Source organism: Catharus ustulatus, chromosome 18, assembly GCF_009819885.2.
Source record: "Catharus ustulatus isolate bCatUst1 chromosome 18, bCatUst1.pri.v2, whole genome shotgun sequence".
Classification (NCBI taxonomy): Eukaryota; Metazoa; Chordata; class Aves; order Passeriformes; family Turdidae; genus Catharus; species Catharus ustulatus.
In genome coordinates this window covers 1,059,062-1,079,101 of record NC_046238.1, presented here as the reverse complement: position 1 = coordinate 1,079,101, position 20,040 = coordinate 1,059,062, and the positions used below count along the sequence as shown (strand labels likewise).

General features: G+C 47.7%; 1 protein-coding gene across 2 annotated transcripts in view; it reads left to right on the top strand.

Moving 5' to 3' along the window:
• TMEM132C (transmembrane protein 132C) overlaps positions 1-20,040 on the top strand; it is a 181,987-nt gene that overhangs the window by 101,285 nt on the left and 60,662 nt on the right. For both annotated transcript variants that reach the window (XM_033076158.2, XM_033076159.1), the window contains exon 3: positions 3,287-3,433. In XM_033076158.2, the coding sequence (XP_032932049.1) occupies positions 3,287-3,433 (147 nt within the window). The remainder of the gene's footprint in view (positions 1-3,286; positions 3,434-20,040) is intronic.

Below are 20,040 nucleotides of genomic sequence, written 5' to 3'. Positions count from 1 at the left end.
GCACAGAGCATCACCCTCCAATGAACAAGCTGCTGCCCTTGGGTTTTGTGCATGTGCAGTTTTGTGCACATTAGTTTTGTGTGTATTTAATTTTGTGCACATTTAGTTTTGTGCATATTTAATTTTGGGTGTATTTAGTGTTGTGCACGTTTAGTTTTGTTCACGTTTAGTTTTGTGCACATTTAGTTTTGTGCACACTTAATTTTGGGTGTATTTAGTTATGTGCACATTTAGGTTTGGGTGTATTTAGTTTTGTACACATTTAGTTTTGTGCATATTTAATTTTGTGTGTATTTAATTTTGTGCACATTTAGTTTTGTGCATATTTAATTTTGGGTGTATTTAGTGTTGTGCACATTTAGGTTTGGGTGTATTTAGTTTTGTACACATTTAGTTTTGTGCATATTTAATTTTGTGTGTATTTAGTTTTGTGCACATTTAGTTTTGGGTGTATTAAGTTTTGTGCACGTTTAGTTTTTGTGCACTATTAATTTTGGCTGATTTAGTGACACTCCCAGGAGATTGTTCACAGTAACATTGGAGGGAGGTTTTGGCTCCCTTGGGGTGCAGGTCCCAGCTCCCAGGCTGTGGCTGGTGGGTGCTGGCAGCTCCTGGAGCTCTGTGTCAGGTTAACAATCTCCTTGTGGATAAGCAGGAATAGCAAAGAACTTCCCAGTTGCAGTGGGGAACCCCACAGTGAGGAAACCTGGAGTACTCAGCTCTTTGTCCTCTCCATTTATTGTCAGCCTACCACCAACCTTAAGTAAACACTAAATTTATAAATCCTGTGGGTAAATACAGGAGTCTGTCAAGTCATTTGGCCTCCAGGTCCTTGGTCCTGGGGTTTATTGAGGTAATATAACTTACAAATTTTTATGTACAAAGTTGACACTATTGATTTAAAAAAATGAATATTTAATCACAAGCATCCAACAAGGTCAACAACTCTTTGGTAAGTAATTAAATGGAGTTTTCCTTGCTAGCACTCAAACACCAAGTAAATCAAAACTGGAGTGAAAACATTTGTAGCATGTGTACAGATTGCATTTGGAAATGTGTGGGGCTCAGTTCTTTCTGACTTAATTCTGATTCATCCATGACCTTGTTATGTAAAACTCGATGCCCTTTTTAGAGGGAGAGCTGCAATTTGTGCTTCTGCATATTTATTTCGGAAGTTCAATCTTCTGGGTGTTCATACCCTAATTCCAGTCCTAAGTGCAATCACAACATTGATTTTGCTCACTAAACATAACCTACTTTACCCTGGGATGGAATTTTTTTTTTAATGGGCTTTATATAATGGCATATGTGAAAACCACTCGACTTAATGCCCCCTCCTGCAGTTAATTAACAAAATGGCATTTTTGCCGTGCTCTGGTCCTCTGGCAGTGTATCTGACCACTAACCTTGGCCATCCAATGTCCACCCTAATTAACAGGAGCCCAGGTATTGACTGTGTCAAGCTCCATGCTGGAAAGAGCAATTTGCAGCTGCTGGCAGAGTTGTAATTCTGTTGAAAATCCAAACGTGGGAACCTCAGTTTGAGTTTTGTCATTTCAGAGCCTGGCTCAAGGAGCAGCTGAGCAAAGTATAAATTATGAGTTTTTACTTCTCTCCAGTTGCTAAATTGCAATAATGTCCCAAAATGCATCCAAACATCCCCTAAAATCCAGATTGCCATAGAAATATTGCTGGATTTGCACAGCTTCAAGATTGGCAGGAGTGTTTTATAAATATTGAAATGTTTATTTATTGTCCATTTGTTTGAATTCTGATATACTGGAAAATTTAATGGGAATTAAAGCTTTAATGAACCTTCAGGAATGGATTTGATTCTGCCTTTGCCTTTCTGGTTTTGCTTCTGAGTAATTCAGCTGAAGGCACAAGAGATTCATCAGGTTACTTTTACAAGAGCAAGACAGGATTCCTTAAAGCTCCGTGGTGTTTCATGTTACAAATGAGAAAATTGATCATTTATGCTTTTATACTGAGAAAAAAAAAACACCCTTTTATTTTTCAATACCTTAAATTAATTGTGTTTTGTTGAAAAACTGCAAGAAGACAGGTACTCTCAGTCATTCCTGATGACAGCCTCTGAGTGTTTTATTGGCTGAAGATGCAAAAAGAGAAGTTTTTTTAAAGAACCTTAGGTGCCAAATCCTCATAAATGTCAAGAAGATACCAGTGTCTTGCTAGATGATGATTTCTGCTCAGTAACCAACATTTTGTGTGGCATAAACATTTTAGAAAAGGTGTTTTTAGGTTCAGCCTGTGTGCTGGGGTGAAGGCAGTCTCTGCAGGGAGAGGCTGTGCTGAGCTGTGCTGGTAGCTGGGGTCAGGCACCCTTTCCCTTCTTCCTCTGAGGGTGAACCCAAACCACCCCCAGGACCTGCTCAGTGGGATCTTCCTCCCCATCCTCATCATCCTCTGCTCCCTGTGTGTCTGCAGTCTCTGCCTGACTCTTCCTCCTCCCCGTTCCTGCTGGGTGACACAGCATCAGTTCAACATTCTGCACCCAAACACCACCTTGGCTGGGAATTCCTTGTACAAGCGCTCTCTAATTAGCACTGCTCTGTAATTAACCTTCCAGCAGTTGTTGCTGATGTTATTAGCTTCACTAGATAAATGCAGTTAACTCTTCCACAGGGCACAGCAACTGAGAGTGGCAGAAATCTGTGTCCTGTGAGGATTTCTCTGGGTTCTCTCTTGTCTTAACCACAGCTGCATTCTCTCCAGGCTGGAAATTTCAAACTGAAATTTTCTTGGGAATCTGTAGGGATGAGAGAATTGTCAGGCAGAGGAGCAACAACCACTGATACCTAGAACTTCATCTGGAATAAAAATGGGTTAGTGAAAAGCCTCCAGTGGAGCATTGCTCTGTGCAGTGATGAGGCACAATTTTGTCTTGATACAGATGAACATTCCAGACTATTCTGTGCTGGGACAAGCTTCTCTTTGGGAAAAAAATAAAATATTGTCTGAAGTCTTGATACAGATGAACATTCCAGACTCTTCTGTGCTGGGACAAGCTTCTCTTTGGAAAAAAAATAAAATATTGTCTGAATAGAGAAAAGAACCTTGAGTGCAGGTTTTCCTACAGGTTCAGTATAAAGGTCCCATACAAAAAAAGTGATGTACCATAGGTCTGCACTCATGATTTTGTGCTGGATTAGAAGTACATCTAAAACCTACCTCAGAACTGATCTGCTGAGATGCCCTGAGCTGCATTCTGAGATCCCAGCCCTGATGAGGCTTGTAAACCTCTCCCCACTGCTGTTTCCCCCAGGGCCAAGGTGAAGAAGGGAGTGAGCATCCTGGGAGCGAGGAGCAGCGACCCCCGGCAGTGGGAGGTGAAGCAGGAGGTGGGCAATGGAGGGAAGCACTCCACCACCACAGTCCTGTGCCAGAGGATAGCCCCAGGCTCCAGGAACAGGTATGAAACTCATCTTCTCGCCACATTAAACTCCTTTATGTCCATGCTGCCATTCAGGGCTGGAAAGACTTAAGGCTCCTATTAGCAGTGCTCACAGCCATTAGAGCTGGAGCCTGGAAATCTGGAGGCACTCAGGTTAACTGTGGTACCATCTGCTGATCTATAAAGGGCAATAAAACCCTTCAGTTCAAACAAAAAAATTCATAGAAACAGACCTACATAGGGGCTGGGGGTGGTGTCATTTTGGCAGCAATATGAATATTCCTAATTTCAAAGGGTTTTAGTGAACCTGTAATTTTTTTTTTTGGCTTGATAGTTTTGACCTTGTTTCTCTGGATGTATCACAGCCTCTGTGGCTGCTTCAGTGAGCAAGCAGTGAATTCTTCCAGAGTGAGCCACTGAACAGGGAAATTCAGACCTCCCAGTGTGAATGCAGAACAATCCCCTTTGGCAAACAGCTGATTCTTCCAGAACTGGAGATTCCTGTGACCTGCTGGGTCACTGTATGGGGAACACTGGGATGAACTGGGCTGCAGTGCCTGCCTCTCTGTGCTGTGTTTAGCACTGGGATGAACTGGGCTGCAGTGCCTGCCTCTCTGTGCTGTGTTTGAGCACTGGGATGGACTGGGCTGCAGTGCCTGCCTCTCTGTGCTGTGTTTGGGACTGGGATGAACTGGGCTGCAGTGCCTGCCTCCTGTGTGCTGTGTTTGAGCACTGGGATGGACTGGGCTGCAGTGCCTGCCTCTCTGTGCTGTGTTTGAGCACTGGGATGAACTGGGCTGCAGTGCCTGCCCCCTGTGTGCTGTGTTTGAGCACTGGGATGAACTGGGCTGCAGTGCCTGCCTCTCTGTGCTGTGTTTGAGCACTGGGATGAACTGGGCTGCAGTGCCTGCCCCCTGTGTGCTGTGTTTGAGCACTGGGATGAACTGGGCTGCAGTGCCTGCCTCTCTGTGCTGTGTTTGAGCACTGGGATGAACTGGGCTGCAGTGCCTGCCTCTCTGTGCTGTGTTTGAGCACTGGGATGGACTGGGCTGCAGTGCCTGCCTCTCTGTGCTGTGTTTGAGCACTGGGATGAACTGGGCTGCAGTGCCTGCCTCTCTGTGCTGTGTTTTAGGGACTGGGATGAACTGGGCTGCAGTGCCTGCCCCCTGTGTGCTGTGTTTAGGGACTGGGATGGACTGGGCTGCAGTGCTGCCTCTCTGTGCTGTGTTTAGCACTGGGATGAACTGGGCTGCAGTGCCTGCCTCTCTGTGTGCTGTGTTTGAGCACTGGGATGAACTGGGCTGCAGTGCCTGCCTCTCTGTGCTGTGTTTAGGGACTGGGATGAACTGGGCTGCAGTGCCTGCCTCTCTGTGCTGTGTTTTAGGGACTGGGATGAACTGGGCTGCAGTGCCTGCCTCTCTGTGCTGTGTTTGAGCACTGGGATGAACTGGGCTGCAGTGCCTGCCTCTCTGTGCTGTGTTTGAGCACTGGGATGAACTGGGCTGCAGTGCCTGCCTCTCTGTGCTGTGTTTGAGCACTGGGATGAACTGGGCTGCAGTGCCTGCCTCTCTGTGCTGTGTTTAGCACTGGGATGAGCTGGGCTGCAGTGCCTGCCTCTCTGTGTGCTGTGTTTAGGGACTGGGATGAACTGGGCTGCAGTGCCTGCCTCTCTGTGCTGTGTTTGAGCACTGGGATGAACTGGGCTGCAGTGCCTGCCTCTCTGTGCTGTGTTTAGGGACTGGGATGAACTGGGCTCAGTGCCTGCCTCTCTGTGCTGTGTTTGAGCACTGGGATGAACTGGGCTGCAGTGCTGCCTCTCTGTGCTGTGTTTAGCACTGGGATGAACTGGGCTGCAGTGCCTGCCTCTCTGTGCTGTGTTTGAGCACTGGGATGAACTGGGCTGCAGTGCCTGCCTCTCTGTGCTGTGTTTGAGCACTGGGATGGACTGGGCTGCAGTGCCTGCCTCTCTGTGCTGTGTTTGAGCACTGGGATGGACTGGGCTGCAGTGCCTGCCCTCTCTGTGCTGTGTTTAGCACTGGGATGGACTGGGCAGCAGTGCCTGCCTCTCTGTGCTGTGTTTTACGTTGTTCCACAGCACTAAATCAGGACTTTCTCCATAATTAGGATTGTCTCCCATGGCACACAGTGAAGTTGTGTATTTTCAGTGGAAATTACTTTGCTTTTCCCAGGTATGGTAATGAATCCTCACAGTGCTGCTGTACATTAGTCCCTGCAGAGAATTTCCCACTGTACAGATCCAATCAAGGCTCTGGGATTATTGTTAGCTGGGCTCGTGGAGGAGCACCATGAGATCCTTGGTGGGTGCTGGGCTGGTTCTTGCTTTGTGCTGCACCTTCAGGCACAGAGATTGAGCAGATTTTAACTTCTGTATTTACACAAATGTGTGAAGTGTAGAAATTCCTCTTGCCATGAGCAGCTCCTGCTGAGCTGATTGTGTGAGTCAGGGCATTTCCACTGGGTGAGGGATCTCTGCCTGTCCTTATCTCCACCCTGAGTTTTCCATTCTGGTTTTTCCTCCCTGTCCAGCTGAGCAGGGCAGGGATGGAGCTGCTTCAGTGGGCACCTGGCATCCAACAGGGTCAGCCCAGCTCAGGAGTGGTGAAGGGAAAGGAGAAATGCATCACTGGAGGCTGCCAGGAGTAAAAACTGAACCAGTTTAAAGGGAGGATGTAGCTGTAGAGCAGCATGCAGCTCTGAGCAGATTTGCAACTGCAGAACTATAATAGTCAGGTTATCAAACCCCAAATTAAATCTCCTCCATCCAATTTCCATGAAGTCTAATTAACCCATAAAAATATTTTTGGCACTAATTATGCAAATAAAACTCAATGTTTTAATTAATGCCTCTCTCATTTGTGCATGTAAATAGTCGCTGTCTTCTGGAAGCGTGATGAGCCTTGGATGGAGTGAAATGTTTGTGCTGGGTGGGGAAACCTGAGGGAAGGCACATGGTGGGCAGTGCTGAGATCCTGGTGTCCCTTGGAGCCCTCTGCACTGAGCTGGCTGAATTTGGTGGAGAATGTGAGAGTTTCCAGCAGTTGTTGCAGGCTGGGCCAGCAGTGCAGCTCAGGAGGGGCTGTGCAGTTCTGTGCTGAGCTCAGTGGGGTGTGAGCAGCAGCTCTGGAGCTCCAGCTCTGCCTCATCCTCCCTGCAGCAAACTCAGAAATCTGCTGCTTAATTCATGGAGCAGTTCTCCCCTGTGTTTGCTCAGAAATCCCCTGCTGCACCATGGAGAACCATTGCACTCCTTCCCCTTCATCCCCTAGAGACAAGTGCCCAGACTCCATAAAAACACTCATTTTCCATCCCAGCTTTTCCTTTCTGTGTCATTAGTACCTGGTATAATTGCACTGTAAACACTTTGAGAGAAGCAGTTGGAGTCTGAATGCAACAGCAGCTAACACATCTTTCACATTATATAAATAATAGAACACAAGAGATATTTTAGATACATCACATCAGTAATTGTTTACCATTACCTTTTGAGAATTTAAGTGGGTCATACTTCTTTACTTTTTTAAGAAATACTTTGTGGTGCTAAAGCCAGAGCTTAGCTTCAAATTATTCCAAAAGGCTTTGCAGCTATGGCAAGTGAGTGCAAACAGCTCGAAATCAGCAATGTTTGTGTGCCTCAGAATGCAATTTCTGCTGAGATTCAAGTAGCCATTGATGAGGATAACAACAGTGTTGATTGGTGAAAACAAGGCTTAGGCAACTGCTTGGTTGCTTGTTTTCCTTTGTTGTCTCTGCTTCTGGAGGTTTGATGTGTGTGCTTGGGGGAGACAAAAGGATATTTCTGGTCACTGCTGGCACCAGTTCCATCTCTCAGTATTGCCTCTGTTTGGTTCCAGCCCAAGTAAGGCTGGTGTGGTTGATTGCTGAGGTGCCACACTCACCTGAGAGCAGCCCTGGGGGAGGGCTCCTGGTTTTTGTGTGTTCTGGATTGCCACACAGGGCAGGAGAGCTGTTCCAAGGCTGAACAGGGGTATTTGTGGGGTTGGTTTGTTGAACATATCAAACTGCAGCACAGCAGAGCTTCACCTGCTGCCCTGCTGTCAGATCAGGGGTAGGAGCAAGGGAGGCTCAGGGAATTTCTCAGGCTGCCTTCTGTGCCAAAGCCAAAGCCCCAGAGCATCCTAAAGTGAGTGTCAGGAGCTCAGAGCTGAGTCTGACCCAGGCCTAACTCCTCTTGCCCCTGCAGACCTGGGGTGTCCTGGAACGAGCTGCCCTCAGTCTCTCTCAGGTGACATTTGTGCCCTGATGTGGCACTTTGGGGGCTCTGGAGTCCCCCAGCACTGCAATCCCTGTCAGCAGGGCACAGAAACAGTGTAAGAGAGCAGGGATTTGGGACAGCTGCATCCTGGAGAACTGCTGGGATGCAGCACTTGATCCTGTTGAACCTTTGGGTGGGCTGTGGGCTCTGCCAAGGGGCAGACAGGGGAGGAGTGCTGCCAGATGTGCTGCCAGATGTTGTGCTGATGTTTGGGGCCGTGTCAGTCACTCCCTGCCCCTCCCCTCGTTCTGCTGGGCTGTGTTCTGTGTGGATTGGGGCTTTCAGCCCTGCCTGGCTATGGCTGCATGCCCTGGTGTCCCCAGGCTGTGTTTGGTATCTCCAGCACGTGCAGGAAAGCAACAAAGCCTCTGCAATTCTGTGCAGATCCCTGCTGTGCCTGGCAGCACCATATGCTGCCAAGGGATGTCAGTGAAACAAATCCCCTCGTGATTGGGAAACAAAAGTAAAGTGTGTGTGTACAACAGGAGCTGGGCTTGGAGAAGTGTGAGCCATGTGCAGTGTGTGCTGTGCAGAGCACAGAGCACAGCCAGCCTGTCCCAGGCTGTGGGCAGGCAGCAGTCACACAGCATCAGCAGGGAAGGTGTTATTAATTAGTTCAGAATCTGGGTCATGCTGCCCTGGCAGTTCTGGGTCACAGTGGTTTGCAGAGCTCAGCAGAGTGGCAGTGGTGCCTGCTGACCTCAAAACCTCGAGCAGACAGCACGATTCTCACAGGGATTCAGAGGTTTAGTGCTCGTGGGTCAGGATTTTTGCATCCTTTTGACTGATAACTGAGGCAGGAGCAGAGATGGCACCAGTGCTGTGGGTGCTCGAAATTTGTGCAAGTCTGCAGGAAATCACATCTGTGTCTGCAGGGACTGAGCTGTACACACTGCAGAGACACCTGGGCAGGAAGACACCAGCAGTGATGTCTTACACCATTAAACCCTGAAACAGAAACAATTTCCATTCATTTATGAGGAGTTCACCTATGAGCAGGCATTATGTATAGATATATGAACAAAAGGAGAGCTCCATTCTCCACTGGATGTGGGGGAAAACCAAGGATGAGGAAAAGGCTGAGCTATTAAATGCCCTCAGCTGAGCAGAATGAAGCCTCCACAATTCAAGGGAAAATTGGAAGAAGAGGCTGGAGGTGTTGGTTGGCAGCTGGCTGAGCTTGAGCCAGCTCTGTGTCAGGCAGGACAAGAGGAGATGCCTCAGATTGCACCATGGGAGGCTGAGGTTGGATATGAGGAAGGAATTCAGCCCTGGAAGGGTTGTCCAGCACTGGGACAGGCTGCCCAGGGAAGGTGTCCCTCCAGTCTGTGGCACACAAGTGGATGTGGTGCCTGGGGATGTGCTTTGATAATGGGCTTGGCAGGGCTGGGTGGGTGGTTGGACTCAACCACATTAATTAAAAGTCTTTCAGCCTCAACAAGTCCACGATTCTGGCCCTCAATTTGAAGGATTGTGCCCATTTCAGTGCAGCCTTTTGGGCTGCTGGCAAATGCCTGGTGCAGCCCTGGGAGCTCCCAGCCTGAGTCATTCTTGTGCTGAGCATCTGTGCTCTTCCAGTGCCACGTGGGAGTGTGTGTGGCTGTCCATAACTGCACCAGGACTTACAGCTGAGCCTTCACCTGCTGCTTTAATCCATCCTTCACCTGCTGCTTTATCCATCCCTCACCTGCTGCTTTAACTAGCCTTTTATCCATCCTTCCCATCCCTGCTTTATCCATCCTTCCCATCCCTGCTTTATCCATCCTTCCCATCCCTGCTTTATCCATCCCTCACCTGCTGCTTTAACCAGCCTTTTATCCATCCCTCCCTTCTCTGCTTTATCCATCCTTCCCTTCTCTGCTTTATCCATCCTTCCCTTCCCTGCTTTATCCATCCTTCCCTTCCCTGCTTTATCCATCCTTCCCTTCCCTGCTTTATCCATCCTTCCCATCTCTGCTTTATCCATCCCTCACCTGCTGCTTTAACCATCCTTTTATCCATCCTTCCCTCCTCTGCTTTATCCATCCTTCCCATCCCTGCTTTATCCATCCCTCACCTGCTGCTTTAACCATCCTTTTATCCATCTTTCCCTTCCCTGCTTTACTCATCTCTCATCTACTGCTTTATCCATCCTTCCCTGCTTTATCCATGCTTCCCTTCTCTGCTTTATCCATCCTTCCCTTCCCTGCTTTATCCATCCTTTCCTTTCCTGCTTTATCCATCCTTCCCTTCCCTTCTCTGCTTTATCCATCCTTCCCTGCTTTATCCATCCTTCCCTTCCCTGCTTTATCCATCCTTTCCTTTCCTGCTTTATCCATCCTTCCCTTCCCTTCCCTGTTTTATCCATCCTTTCCTTTCCTGCTTTATCCATCCTTTCCTTTCCTGCTTTATCCATCCTTCCCTTCCCTTCTCTGCTTTATCCATCCTTCATCTGCTGGTTCATCCATTCTTCACCTGGTGCTTTATCCATCCCTCACCTGCTGCTTTAACCATCCCTTTATCCATCCTTCCCTTCCCTGCTTTATCCATCCTTCCTTCCCTGCTTTATCCATCCTTCCCTCCCCGCTCTATCCATCCTTCCCTCCCCTGCTTTAAGCACCCTCCCCTCCCTTTTTTCTCCCCTGATCTCCCAGCTAACCCCTTTTCCCTGCTGTCTCTCCCCTGATCTCCCAGCTAACCCCTTTTCCCTGCTGTCTCTCCCCTGATCTCCCAGCTAACCCCTTTTCCTGCTGTCTCTCCCCTGATCTCCCAGCTAACCCCCTTCCCTGCTGTCTCTCCCCTGATCTCCCAGCTAACCCCCTTCCCTGCTGTCCTTGCCCTGGGAGGTGTCTCTGCCTCTCCAGGTCAGAGCAGTGTCCCCAGAGCAGGGGAGGTGCCAGGGGCACGCTGCACATCTGCACACAGGGATGAGCTCAGCAGCTGTGCCAGGCAGCAATTTCCTTCCTAGGGCACACAAGGCTGGGGTTGGAAGGTGCCTCCCCAAGGAGCCTCCCACATGGCTGCTGTTGTGCTCTGAATGCCAGCAGTGCTCACCAGAGCCTGAGCTGGAGGGAGCAGCAGGGATGTGTGTGTCTCAGGAATAGCTGCTGCACAAAGGGCTCTGCCTGCTGCAGTGTCTCACAGTGTCTCCAGCTCCCCTGGCACGGAATATTTGTTTTCTAGAGCTCTCTGAGGAACCAGGGCAGCTTATTGAACCTTGTGCATGCTGAGGGTTAAGCCAGCCCTCCCTGCCTTTATGGAGAAGTGAATTCTGTGGTGGACAAGGACCCTCACAGAGCCTGAAGGGCCCTTTCCTCTCACTCCTCTCACTAATGCAAGTTCAGAAAGACACAGTTTGAGATAACTGGAGCAATTGTCATGGCAACAACACAGAGCTGAGTGGTTCTCCTGCAGCAGCTGCCCCAGAGCAGCCCCAGCCTGGCCCTGCCAAACCCAGCAGCACTGGGAGAGCAGGCACAAAAACCTGAACAGACACAAAAACTTGAACAGGCACAAAACTTTGAACAGGCACAAAAACTTGAGCATCCAGCACAAACTGTGTTCCACTGCTCAGCAGCAGCTCCTCCTCCTTTCCAACAGAAAACAAACTGCCTCTGCACAAGGATAATAACTGCACAGCATTTTCTTCCTGGTCAGGTATCTCAAAACGCTCTCCTGTGGAAATTCAAAATTCAAATTCAAAGCAGGGGTGATGATCTCACTGAGGTTTTTAAGGCCTGCTGCTAGGTGCTGCTAAAAGGAGTTTTCCTGTTGGATTTCAGCAGAACCACTGTTAGACTTAGTCCTGACCATTACTACAATCATCTTCATGCAGAACTTAAAATAGTATTAGCCAAGGAGTAAGGCATGCCCATGAGTTTTTTATCTAAGAGAAGAAATTAATTAGTAGAGATGAGATAAGAAAACGCACTAAAGAGATCTGTCCATGATCCCTACAGAACTTTCAGTTGCAATAATTGTTCTTTTTAATCTACTTTGGAGTTCCTGGGTCTGTTGGGAAGCAGAAAGCTGAAGTTCCAAGAGAAGGGGCATTCTTCACACCTTTCTTGCCCAAATGAAAGCATCAAATTTGTTTGCATGACAAATTTGGAAAAGCTTTTTGCATGCTATCAAAACCAAATGCTGGAGGCTCAGTCCCTGCCTGCAGTAACCCAGCCTTGCTGCTGGTGCTCTCCAGGCAGGCTGGGTGTATTGTTTTATTTCATTCCAATGTAAACAGAGCAGAGCCCACACAAACAGAGTGGGTGTGCAGTCATGGAATAATGGGACAGGAGCTGTCCATCCATCCACACTGACAGACAGGCTCAATAACAACTGACACTGCTGCTGCTCAGGATCAGGGATTTTCTGACTCCCTGACAAGGTAATCATTTCTCAGGAGGGACTTGCAAACACTCTGCTGCTTTTCAGCTCTCACTGAGGCTCAGGGGGATGTTCTGCAGCATTTCTGGAATATTCAGGAGGAATATCTGCCCATCCCACTGGCAAATCCTGCCCCCAGTGCTGCCTCCTGCCCCTGCACTCAACAATCCCAGAGCCTCCTGCTCCAACAAACCAAAATTCACAGTGGAGTTACCCAGCAGAACCTTCAGGTGCAGCCCATTCTGGACTGACACTTCTGCTCATTTCTCCTTGCACTTTAAATCTGCTTTGGGGCAGGGTCAGCTCTGCTTTTGGTGTGGCACTATTGGATGGTTTAGCAGCTATTGTGATGGAGCCTTCCTTGTGATTTGGAAGATAGGAGACAAAAGATGCAGGGCTGGGGAGGAGGAATTTGTGCCTGTGGTTTTTTTTTTCTCACCCTGCCTTTGAAGCAGAAACATCTGCTGAGAGCCAGGAACAGCTGAGTTCAGCAATACCCCATCACTGCCAAGCAACTCTGCCTTCCTCTGGAGCTCTCACAGCAGAGGAAATAAATCAGGCAATAAAGAATGGAGAAAATTTAGGAAAAAAGTGCCAAAAGCCAAACCTTTCAAGAATAAAGTGAATAAGAACTTTGTTGGTATTCAGTGAAGCAAATTGAAATATGTTTCTTACACATGTGAGCCCTCTGTGCCATTGCTGCTTGAGGAATTTTGTAATAACAAAACTCCTCTGAGCTTGAGACACTTAAAACTGGTGAGGAGAGACCTCTAGAAAGCTGGCTACAATATCATAAAAGATAATTAGATTATTTTAAATATTTTTTTCCGTCTCATGTCTCTGTCAGATCAGTCACAGCTGACCAAAGAACAGTGCTGAAGTACCAGCATTTATCTGAAACCTTTCCACTCCTTACACAAAATATTATATATTTGACAGCTGAACCATTTGTTTCTGCACTGCCTTACTGAGATTTACTCTTCCAATCAAAGTTACTTGGGTTTGATGTGTTACTGCCTATTTAAAGCACAGATAAAAATCACTATTTCTTTTGTTATCCAATAACAGGCACTGCTGTATGAAACAGGTGGGAAATCATTGCATAAAGGCTGAGACCTTGCTGTAAATGGAGTTAAGCCAGGATGGTTGGCAGAGCAGTTGGTAAGGGAGGATTTGGGGATGCTCCCAGTGCAGCAGGGCTGTCCCTGCAGTCCCAGTCCTGCACTGTTCACTTCAGCCCCAGCTGGATTCAGGAGTTCAGTGAGTTCTGTGTGAGCTGCACTGAGGGATGCTCACACCCAGCACAGTGACTGAGAGCTGCCAGCTGATGGTTGTGCATCAGCCCAGCTGGGTTTGCTTCTCCAGACCCTCCCATCTCAGCTGTGGGAGACCCTTCCCTTGCCCATTTGTAAAAAAGGTGCAGGGAGGTGCTGGGCTCTCATCCTGCAGCTCTCCAGGACGTTTTTTGTGTCCCCTGCACTCCTGCCTGCTGTCCCTCATCACCTCACACCCTGCAGTGGGTCCCAGCACATGGGACACAATAAAAATCACATCCCTCACCTGGCTAACTCTGTCTGCCTGTGAATGCCTGAGTGCATCCTGTGCAGGCTGGCACAGAGAGAACAGAATTTGTTGCACAGGCAGGAGCAGACCCCACCAGCAGTGCCTCAGGCTGCAGGAAGGAGCAGCAGCATTGCTCTGCAGCCTGGCAGCTCTGTGAGCAAACACAACACTTCTGGAACTCCAGCTGGGCAGAGCAGAACCCAGCACAACCAGCAGAACCCAGCACAGCCCAGCAGAACCCAGCACAACCCAGCAGAACCCAACAGAACCCAGCACAGCCCAGCACAGCCCAGCAGAACCCAGCACAGCCCAGCAGAACCCAGCACAGCCCAGCAGAGCCCAGCACAGCCCAGCAGAACCCAGCACAGCCCAGCAGAACCCAGCACAGCCCAGCAGAACCCAGCACAGCCCAGCAGAACCCAGCACAGCCCAGCACAGCCCAGCAGAACCCAGCACAGCCCAGCACAGCCCAGCACAGCCCAGCAGAACCCAGCACAGCCCAGCAGAACCCAGCACAGCCCAGCAGAACCCAGTACAGCCCAGCAGAGCCCAGCAGAACCCAGCACAGCCCAGCAGAACCCAGCACAGCCCAGCACAGCCCAGCAGAACCCAGCACAACCAGCAGAAGCCAGCAGAACCCAGCACAGCCCAGCAGAACCCAGCACAGCCCAGCACAACCCAGCAGAACCAGCACAGCCCAGCAGAACCCAGCACAGCCCAGCAGAACCCAGCACAGCCCAGCAGAACCCAGCAGAACCCAGCACAGCCTGTGGTTTCTCCCATTCTCTGAGGATGGATTCCCCTCAGCTCCCCTGCATGTTTCACACAGTCAAGCAGGGGTAACACATGGCCTTTACAAGCTTAGGAAGTAAAATATCCTTGCCTGTTATAAAAAACCAACTCCTGTAGGTTAAAGAGCTGTCTTGTATCAGAGGTCATTGCAGGTCTCCCACAACTCACACCTGAAAGGGGAGTGTTACTCTGCTGGTTCTCTAAGTCATCATTTACAAATCATCATTTATCTGCAGCTCAGGCTGCAGGGACACCTCTGGGATGTCACCTCTGGGAATGACACAAGATCTTGGGTTTTTCCACTGCCACTTCTTGGTGACTATCAGCAAACACTGACATTTTAAAAGGCAGCCTTTTATTTTCAGAGCTGTGCAGCCACAGTCCCTGAAGTGTAAATCAGTGTTGGGTTTGTCTTGCACTGTGTCAAGGGCTTGTACAAATCACCTGCTCTGAGCTGAGCTTTGTTCACGAGCTGCTGGCTTGGAGGGGACATGGGAAGTGTTTGGAGGATTCCCTGCACCTCCTGAAAGCTTAACAAGGTAGAGCCTGGCTGCTCTTTGGAAAGGTGCTGAATGTCTGAACTCCACAAAAAAAAAGGTCAAATCCTGGCTAAATAAGTCCCTGACTCCTGATTCTTTGAGTAGATGTTATGGACAGTCAAGGTCTGTAAGCACATCCTCTGTGGTGCTTTCAAAATAAGGAATGAAAATGAAATGGGAGTAGCAGTATTATACAAAAGTTGTTCATATTTTTATATTTTTGATGCACTTTTTCCTTAAGCAAGGAAATCCAGTCCTTTTTCTTGGAAAAATCTGTGATGAGTCCCTATTGCTCTGAAGGCTCAGGTGTCAAGGAGTAGTTTAGATCAGCCCCCATCCACTGAAACAATTAGAGGGGTTTGTCCCATGGTCATTCACCAAAACTCCACAACTCTGCTGTTACTCCATTACCAACATGCCAGTAATTCCATGGAGAGGAGAGTTTGCTGAAGAAAACTGAGATGTTTGCTGCAGAGAGTTTTGGATCAATCAGTGCTGAATTCCTGATGGCTTGCCACGAAGTTCAGTCCCAGTTAAGTTTCCAGAAAAGAAACCTTGGCTTCATTGGAGCAAATGGCAAATTTTCCTTTGCAGACTGCATTCAGCCCAAGCTCAGGATAAATTTTGACTCTTCTCTCGTTTCTCCTCTCTGGGGTACAGCTCAGAAAACCAGGTGATCTCTTTTCCATGCAGGGCTGTGACAGCACCTTCCCCAGTCCCCTCCCACATGTACACCCTCACACATGCTGGCAGTTATTCCAAAAAGGAGTTTGAAGCAGCACCCCATTGATTTTTGGTTTCCATGCTGCAGATTAATGGACTGGGCACGCACTCTTTGTAATCACACTGGTAGAAATTCAATAATGACTCTGCCAGAGTACTCAAGTGACCTCAGACACTGAATTCATCCCTGTTTCAACTATTTTTAATGAGACTGGCACATTTAGCAGTGCCATCAGATGGTTTGGAAAGCAGGGTGCCCTGTCAAGCAGAGCATTACTGATGGGCCAGCTGATGAGAAAGTCAATGTTTGCATCTGCTCCCCTAGCCAGAGTGCTTCAGTGTGGCATGGAATTCATTCACTGGGATGTCCTGAGCCAAAGAGATCTGTGCTGGGTATGAGCTGCATGCTGCACTCCACGAGAAGAAGATTTCAGCCAAATCAGAGCTCAGCAAGCAGCACTGACAGTCCCCAGAGGAGCAGGATCTGTCTGCTTAGTTTAGCAATTGTTCACTTGGGTTTGGAGACTTTAATTGCATGTGATTATCATTTCCTGTGGCATTTTTTGTCATGTCTGAGCAAGTGCAGGAGCGTGGTGAGGCTCTCCACTTGGAGATGCTATTTGTCAATTTTTATCTTGAGAAATGCCCAGAGATTTAATGAGACTGGTGAGGAAAATTTAAAAGCTGGATCTGTTCATTACTGTGGATGTTTGGCTGTCTGTGTGCAGTTCCACAGTCTGTGGATTTCCTCACTGTAAAACTCCTGTACATTACAGATCAACACTGTCTAAATGCAGGGTACATTCCCAACAGAACTGGAAAAGTTAACCTGGAAATGTCGTGGTAAGTGCAGGGAACTTGCTCAGAATTGGCCACAAACTCAGTTTTTGCTTGCATTCCACCCTAAACCACCCAGGAAGGGATTGTTGCCATGTCCTGTGAGACAAAGCTCTGTTAATTATTTTGACAGGCAGCCTCTCCTGTTCTCTTCAGGATCTCTGGGGCTGGTGGAGTTGCTGAGCTGAGATGAAACCCAAAGTCATCCAACATGATATAATTGCCACGTCCCCCAGTGATGCAAGGCAGTGGAGATTTGTTGTGGCTCTCTGTGCATCACACATTAATTCATTGTGTGGGTTTATTAAATAAAAAACCCCCACAAGATACCCAGAGCCACAGAGTGCATTTAGAGCAAACCCAGGACACTCGAGGCCAGGGTTTTACGTGTTGTGCATAAATTGGCTCTGACTTTTTAAATGCTGGAAAAGTAAGAACTCTTCACCACCATCTGCTCCCAGAGGATTCCTGATTTCCCTGGATTTGCTTTGACCTCAGCAAGTGAATTTGAAGAGATGTGTCTGTAACTGGCAGCAGGAGCTAAGCCCCAGCTATGAGGACAAGGAAATAACCAGGGTTTGAATTTGGAGCCCGATTCAGCATTCAGGGAAGGATAGGGAAGAACTTTAAGCTTTAACTTTTCTGTGTTTGTGGGAATATATTCTTTGATTTGGCTCTATGGATGTGCATGAGCCAGAGAGTCCAAACCCCAGAGCAGGAGTTTGGGCAGAGCTGAGATGCTTTAACACCAAAGCACAGTAAATAATTTCTATTCATTTTTATTTGCCATCTTCCCTGTGAGTTTGCAGTTCCCTGTGTACATGTGAGATACAGAACAGAGCCTGAGTTTTGTGACTCTCAGGATAAACCCCAGCTATGTGGGTAGGAGCTGACTGAAGTATTTATCAGGCTCTATTATAGCTGTTCCTGCCTTCTGGAAAATTATTCACAAATACACAAGCATGACTTCATTTTGCCAGGAAGCAAGACCATTAATCCTGCCTACTTTGAAGCCACATCTTTTGTGGACTGTGGTGGGTAACTTATCTGTTCAGATTACTTAGATTGTTGGAGACTTCATCCCTTTGTAATGTTAATGACTGCTGAGTAGCTCAGCCCTGCATGAGAATTTTTTCTTACATTTAAAACTATTTTTCTTTTCCATCTTACATTTTTTTCTTATATTTTCTTATATTTGACTGTGCTCGGTTCTAAATTCTTGCATTTCTTATTTTACTATGTATTTAATTTTTTAAAATAATAAATCCTCTCAAAGGGGGATTTGGTTTCTAAGGAGTTAATTGCTGCGTGCTCTTTTACTCATGAGCCAATTGAATCAGATAATTTGCTGTTTCCTGAGTAATGTCAGAGAGTGTACAGAAAGATCTTTTGTTCCACTGAAGATGTTAAAGAGGGTTTGAGGATTCCTTTCTCTGCAAATCCTTTACATGAAAGATTTACAGTATGTACGCTCCAAGATTTGGAAATGCTGCTATTTAAGCATCTACACATGTAATTAGTCACTAATTGTTATCAGCTCCTACTCTCTTTAGCTTTTTATTAGACCTGTTCCAGATATCACTGAAATCAGATTCAGCAAAGTGTGTAAACCCTTTAGTCCCAGAGCTGCTGCTGGTTTTTCACCTTCAGCAGGGGAAGATGGAATTTTCCAAGGCAGTGCTGAGGTTCATGCCCCTGAAATTCAAGAGCCTTTAGCTGATTGTGCCCCCAGGTGCTGGTGTGTGCTGCCCTGGGGACAGCTCCCTCTTCCAAGAGCAGAGCTCCTCATTTCACACCTACAGAGCACAGCTGGGACCCTTGGATACCCCTGTGGTTTGGGTCAGGGCTGCTGGTTTTGTTACCAGAGACTGGCAGCCAAAATCCCAGTGGAGACACCTTGGGGAGAGAGGATGAGCATGGGTGAGTGTGAGGGATGAAGGGCAAGGAGCAGCTCTGGAGCTCTGCTGATGGGATCATGGTTATGGAGTTATGGGATCAGGGACAAGGAGCAGCTCTGGAGTTCTGGTGATGGGATCATGGTTATGGAGTTATGGGATCAGGGACAAGGAGCAGCTCTGGAGCTCTGGTGATGGAGTGATGATGGGATCATGGTTATGAAATGATGATGGTTTTGGGATGATCACTGGGATCATGGTTATGGAGTGATGATGGGATCATGGTTATGGAGTTATGATGGGATCATGGCTATGGAGTTATGGGATCAGGGAAAAGGAGCAGCTCTGGAGCACTGGTAATGATGGGATCATGGTTATGAAATGATGATGGGATCATGGTTATAGAATGATGATGGTTTTGGGATGATCACTGGGATCATGGTCATGAAATGATGATGGGATCATGGTTATGGGGTAATCACTGGGATCATGGTTATGGAGTGGTGATGGGATCATGGTTATGGAGTTATTATGGGTTCATGGTAACAGGGTGATCCTGGTCATGGGATGATGATGGGATCATGCTAACAGGGTGATCACTGGGATCATGGTAACAGGGTGATCCTGATCATGGGATGATGATGATGATGGGATCATGGTTATGGAGTTATTATGGGTTCATGGTAACAGGGTGATCCTGGTCATGGGATGATGATGGGACCATGGTTAGGGAGTTATTATGGGTTCATGGTTATGGGGTGATCACTGGGATCATGGTAACAGGGTGATCCTGGTCATGGGATGATGATGGGATCATGGTAACAGGGTGATCCTGGTCATGGGATGATGATGATGATGATGATGGGATGAAGCACAGGAGCAGCCCTGCACCCTGGCTGTGCAGCTCCCAGGAGCCCTGGCTGCAGCCTGCCCCTGTTCCTCGGGGTGCACCCTGCTCTGAAGCTGAGTGCAGAGCTGGGCTTTCACACCCTGGGTTTTTCCAGAGCCCAGAGGCTGAGCAGGTTTGCCCTGAGCTGTGCATGGGTCACCAGAGCTGTCTCAGCAGGCAGGAGCTGAAGATAAACAAGAAGCAAGGGCTAATCAGCTGGGTCACCAAGTGGTCAGGCTTGGCACAAGTGCTGCCAGGAGGACTCTGAGTAGGATGGAAGTGAAGACATCAAACCTCTCCTGAGCCTTTAAAAGTTTTCTGTCTCTCATTAAAGTCAAGTGTTGATGATTTGGGCATTTCAGTTTCTGCCTTCCACGTCTCTGTATTGCTCTTTTAAAAAATCTCAGTGCTGACTCCAATAGCCAAAACATCTCAGTTATTGTCAGACTCCAAGGAGCTCAATGATAATAATCCTCTGCAGGGAAAAAGACAGTTTAAGTGAAAGGAAGAGATTATTAGATGCAGGAAAGATATGTCAACAGTCATTCTCTCTTTGCTAAGTAGTTGTAACTTACATTTTAAAAGAAAGTATTGAAATTACTGCTCTTCAAAGGGAATTCAAAAGGATAATTGTTCTTTTTTCTAAGGAAAGTCACATTTCTCCTGGGGCTAATGCCATGAGGTTTTTCCTTTGTACTGAAAACAGCAGAGTGCTAAACAAAGACTAAAGA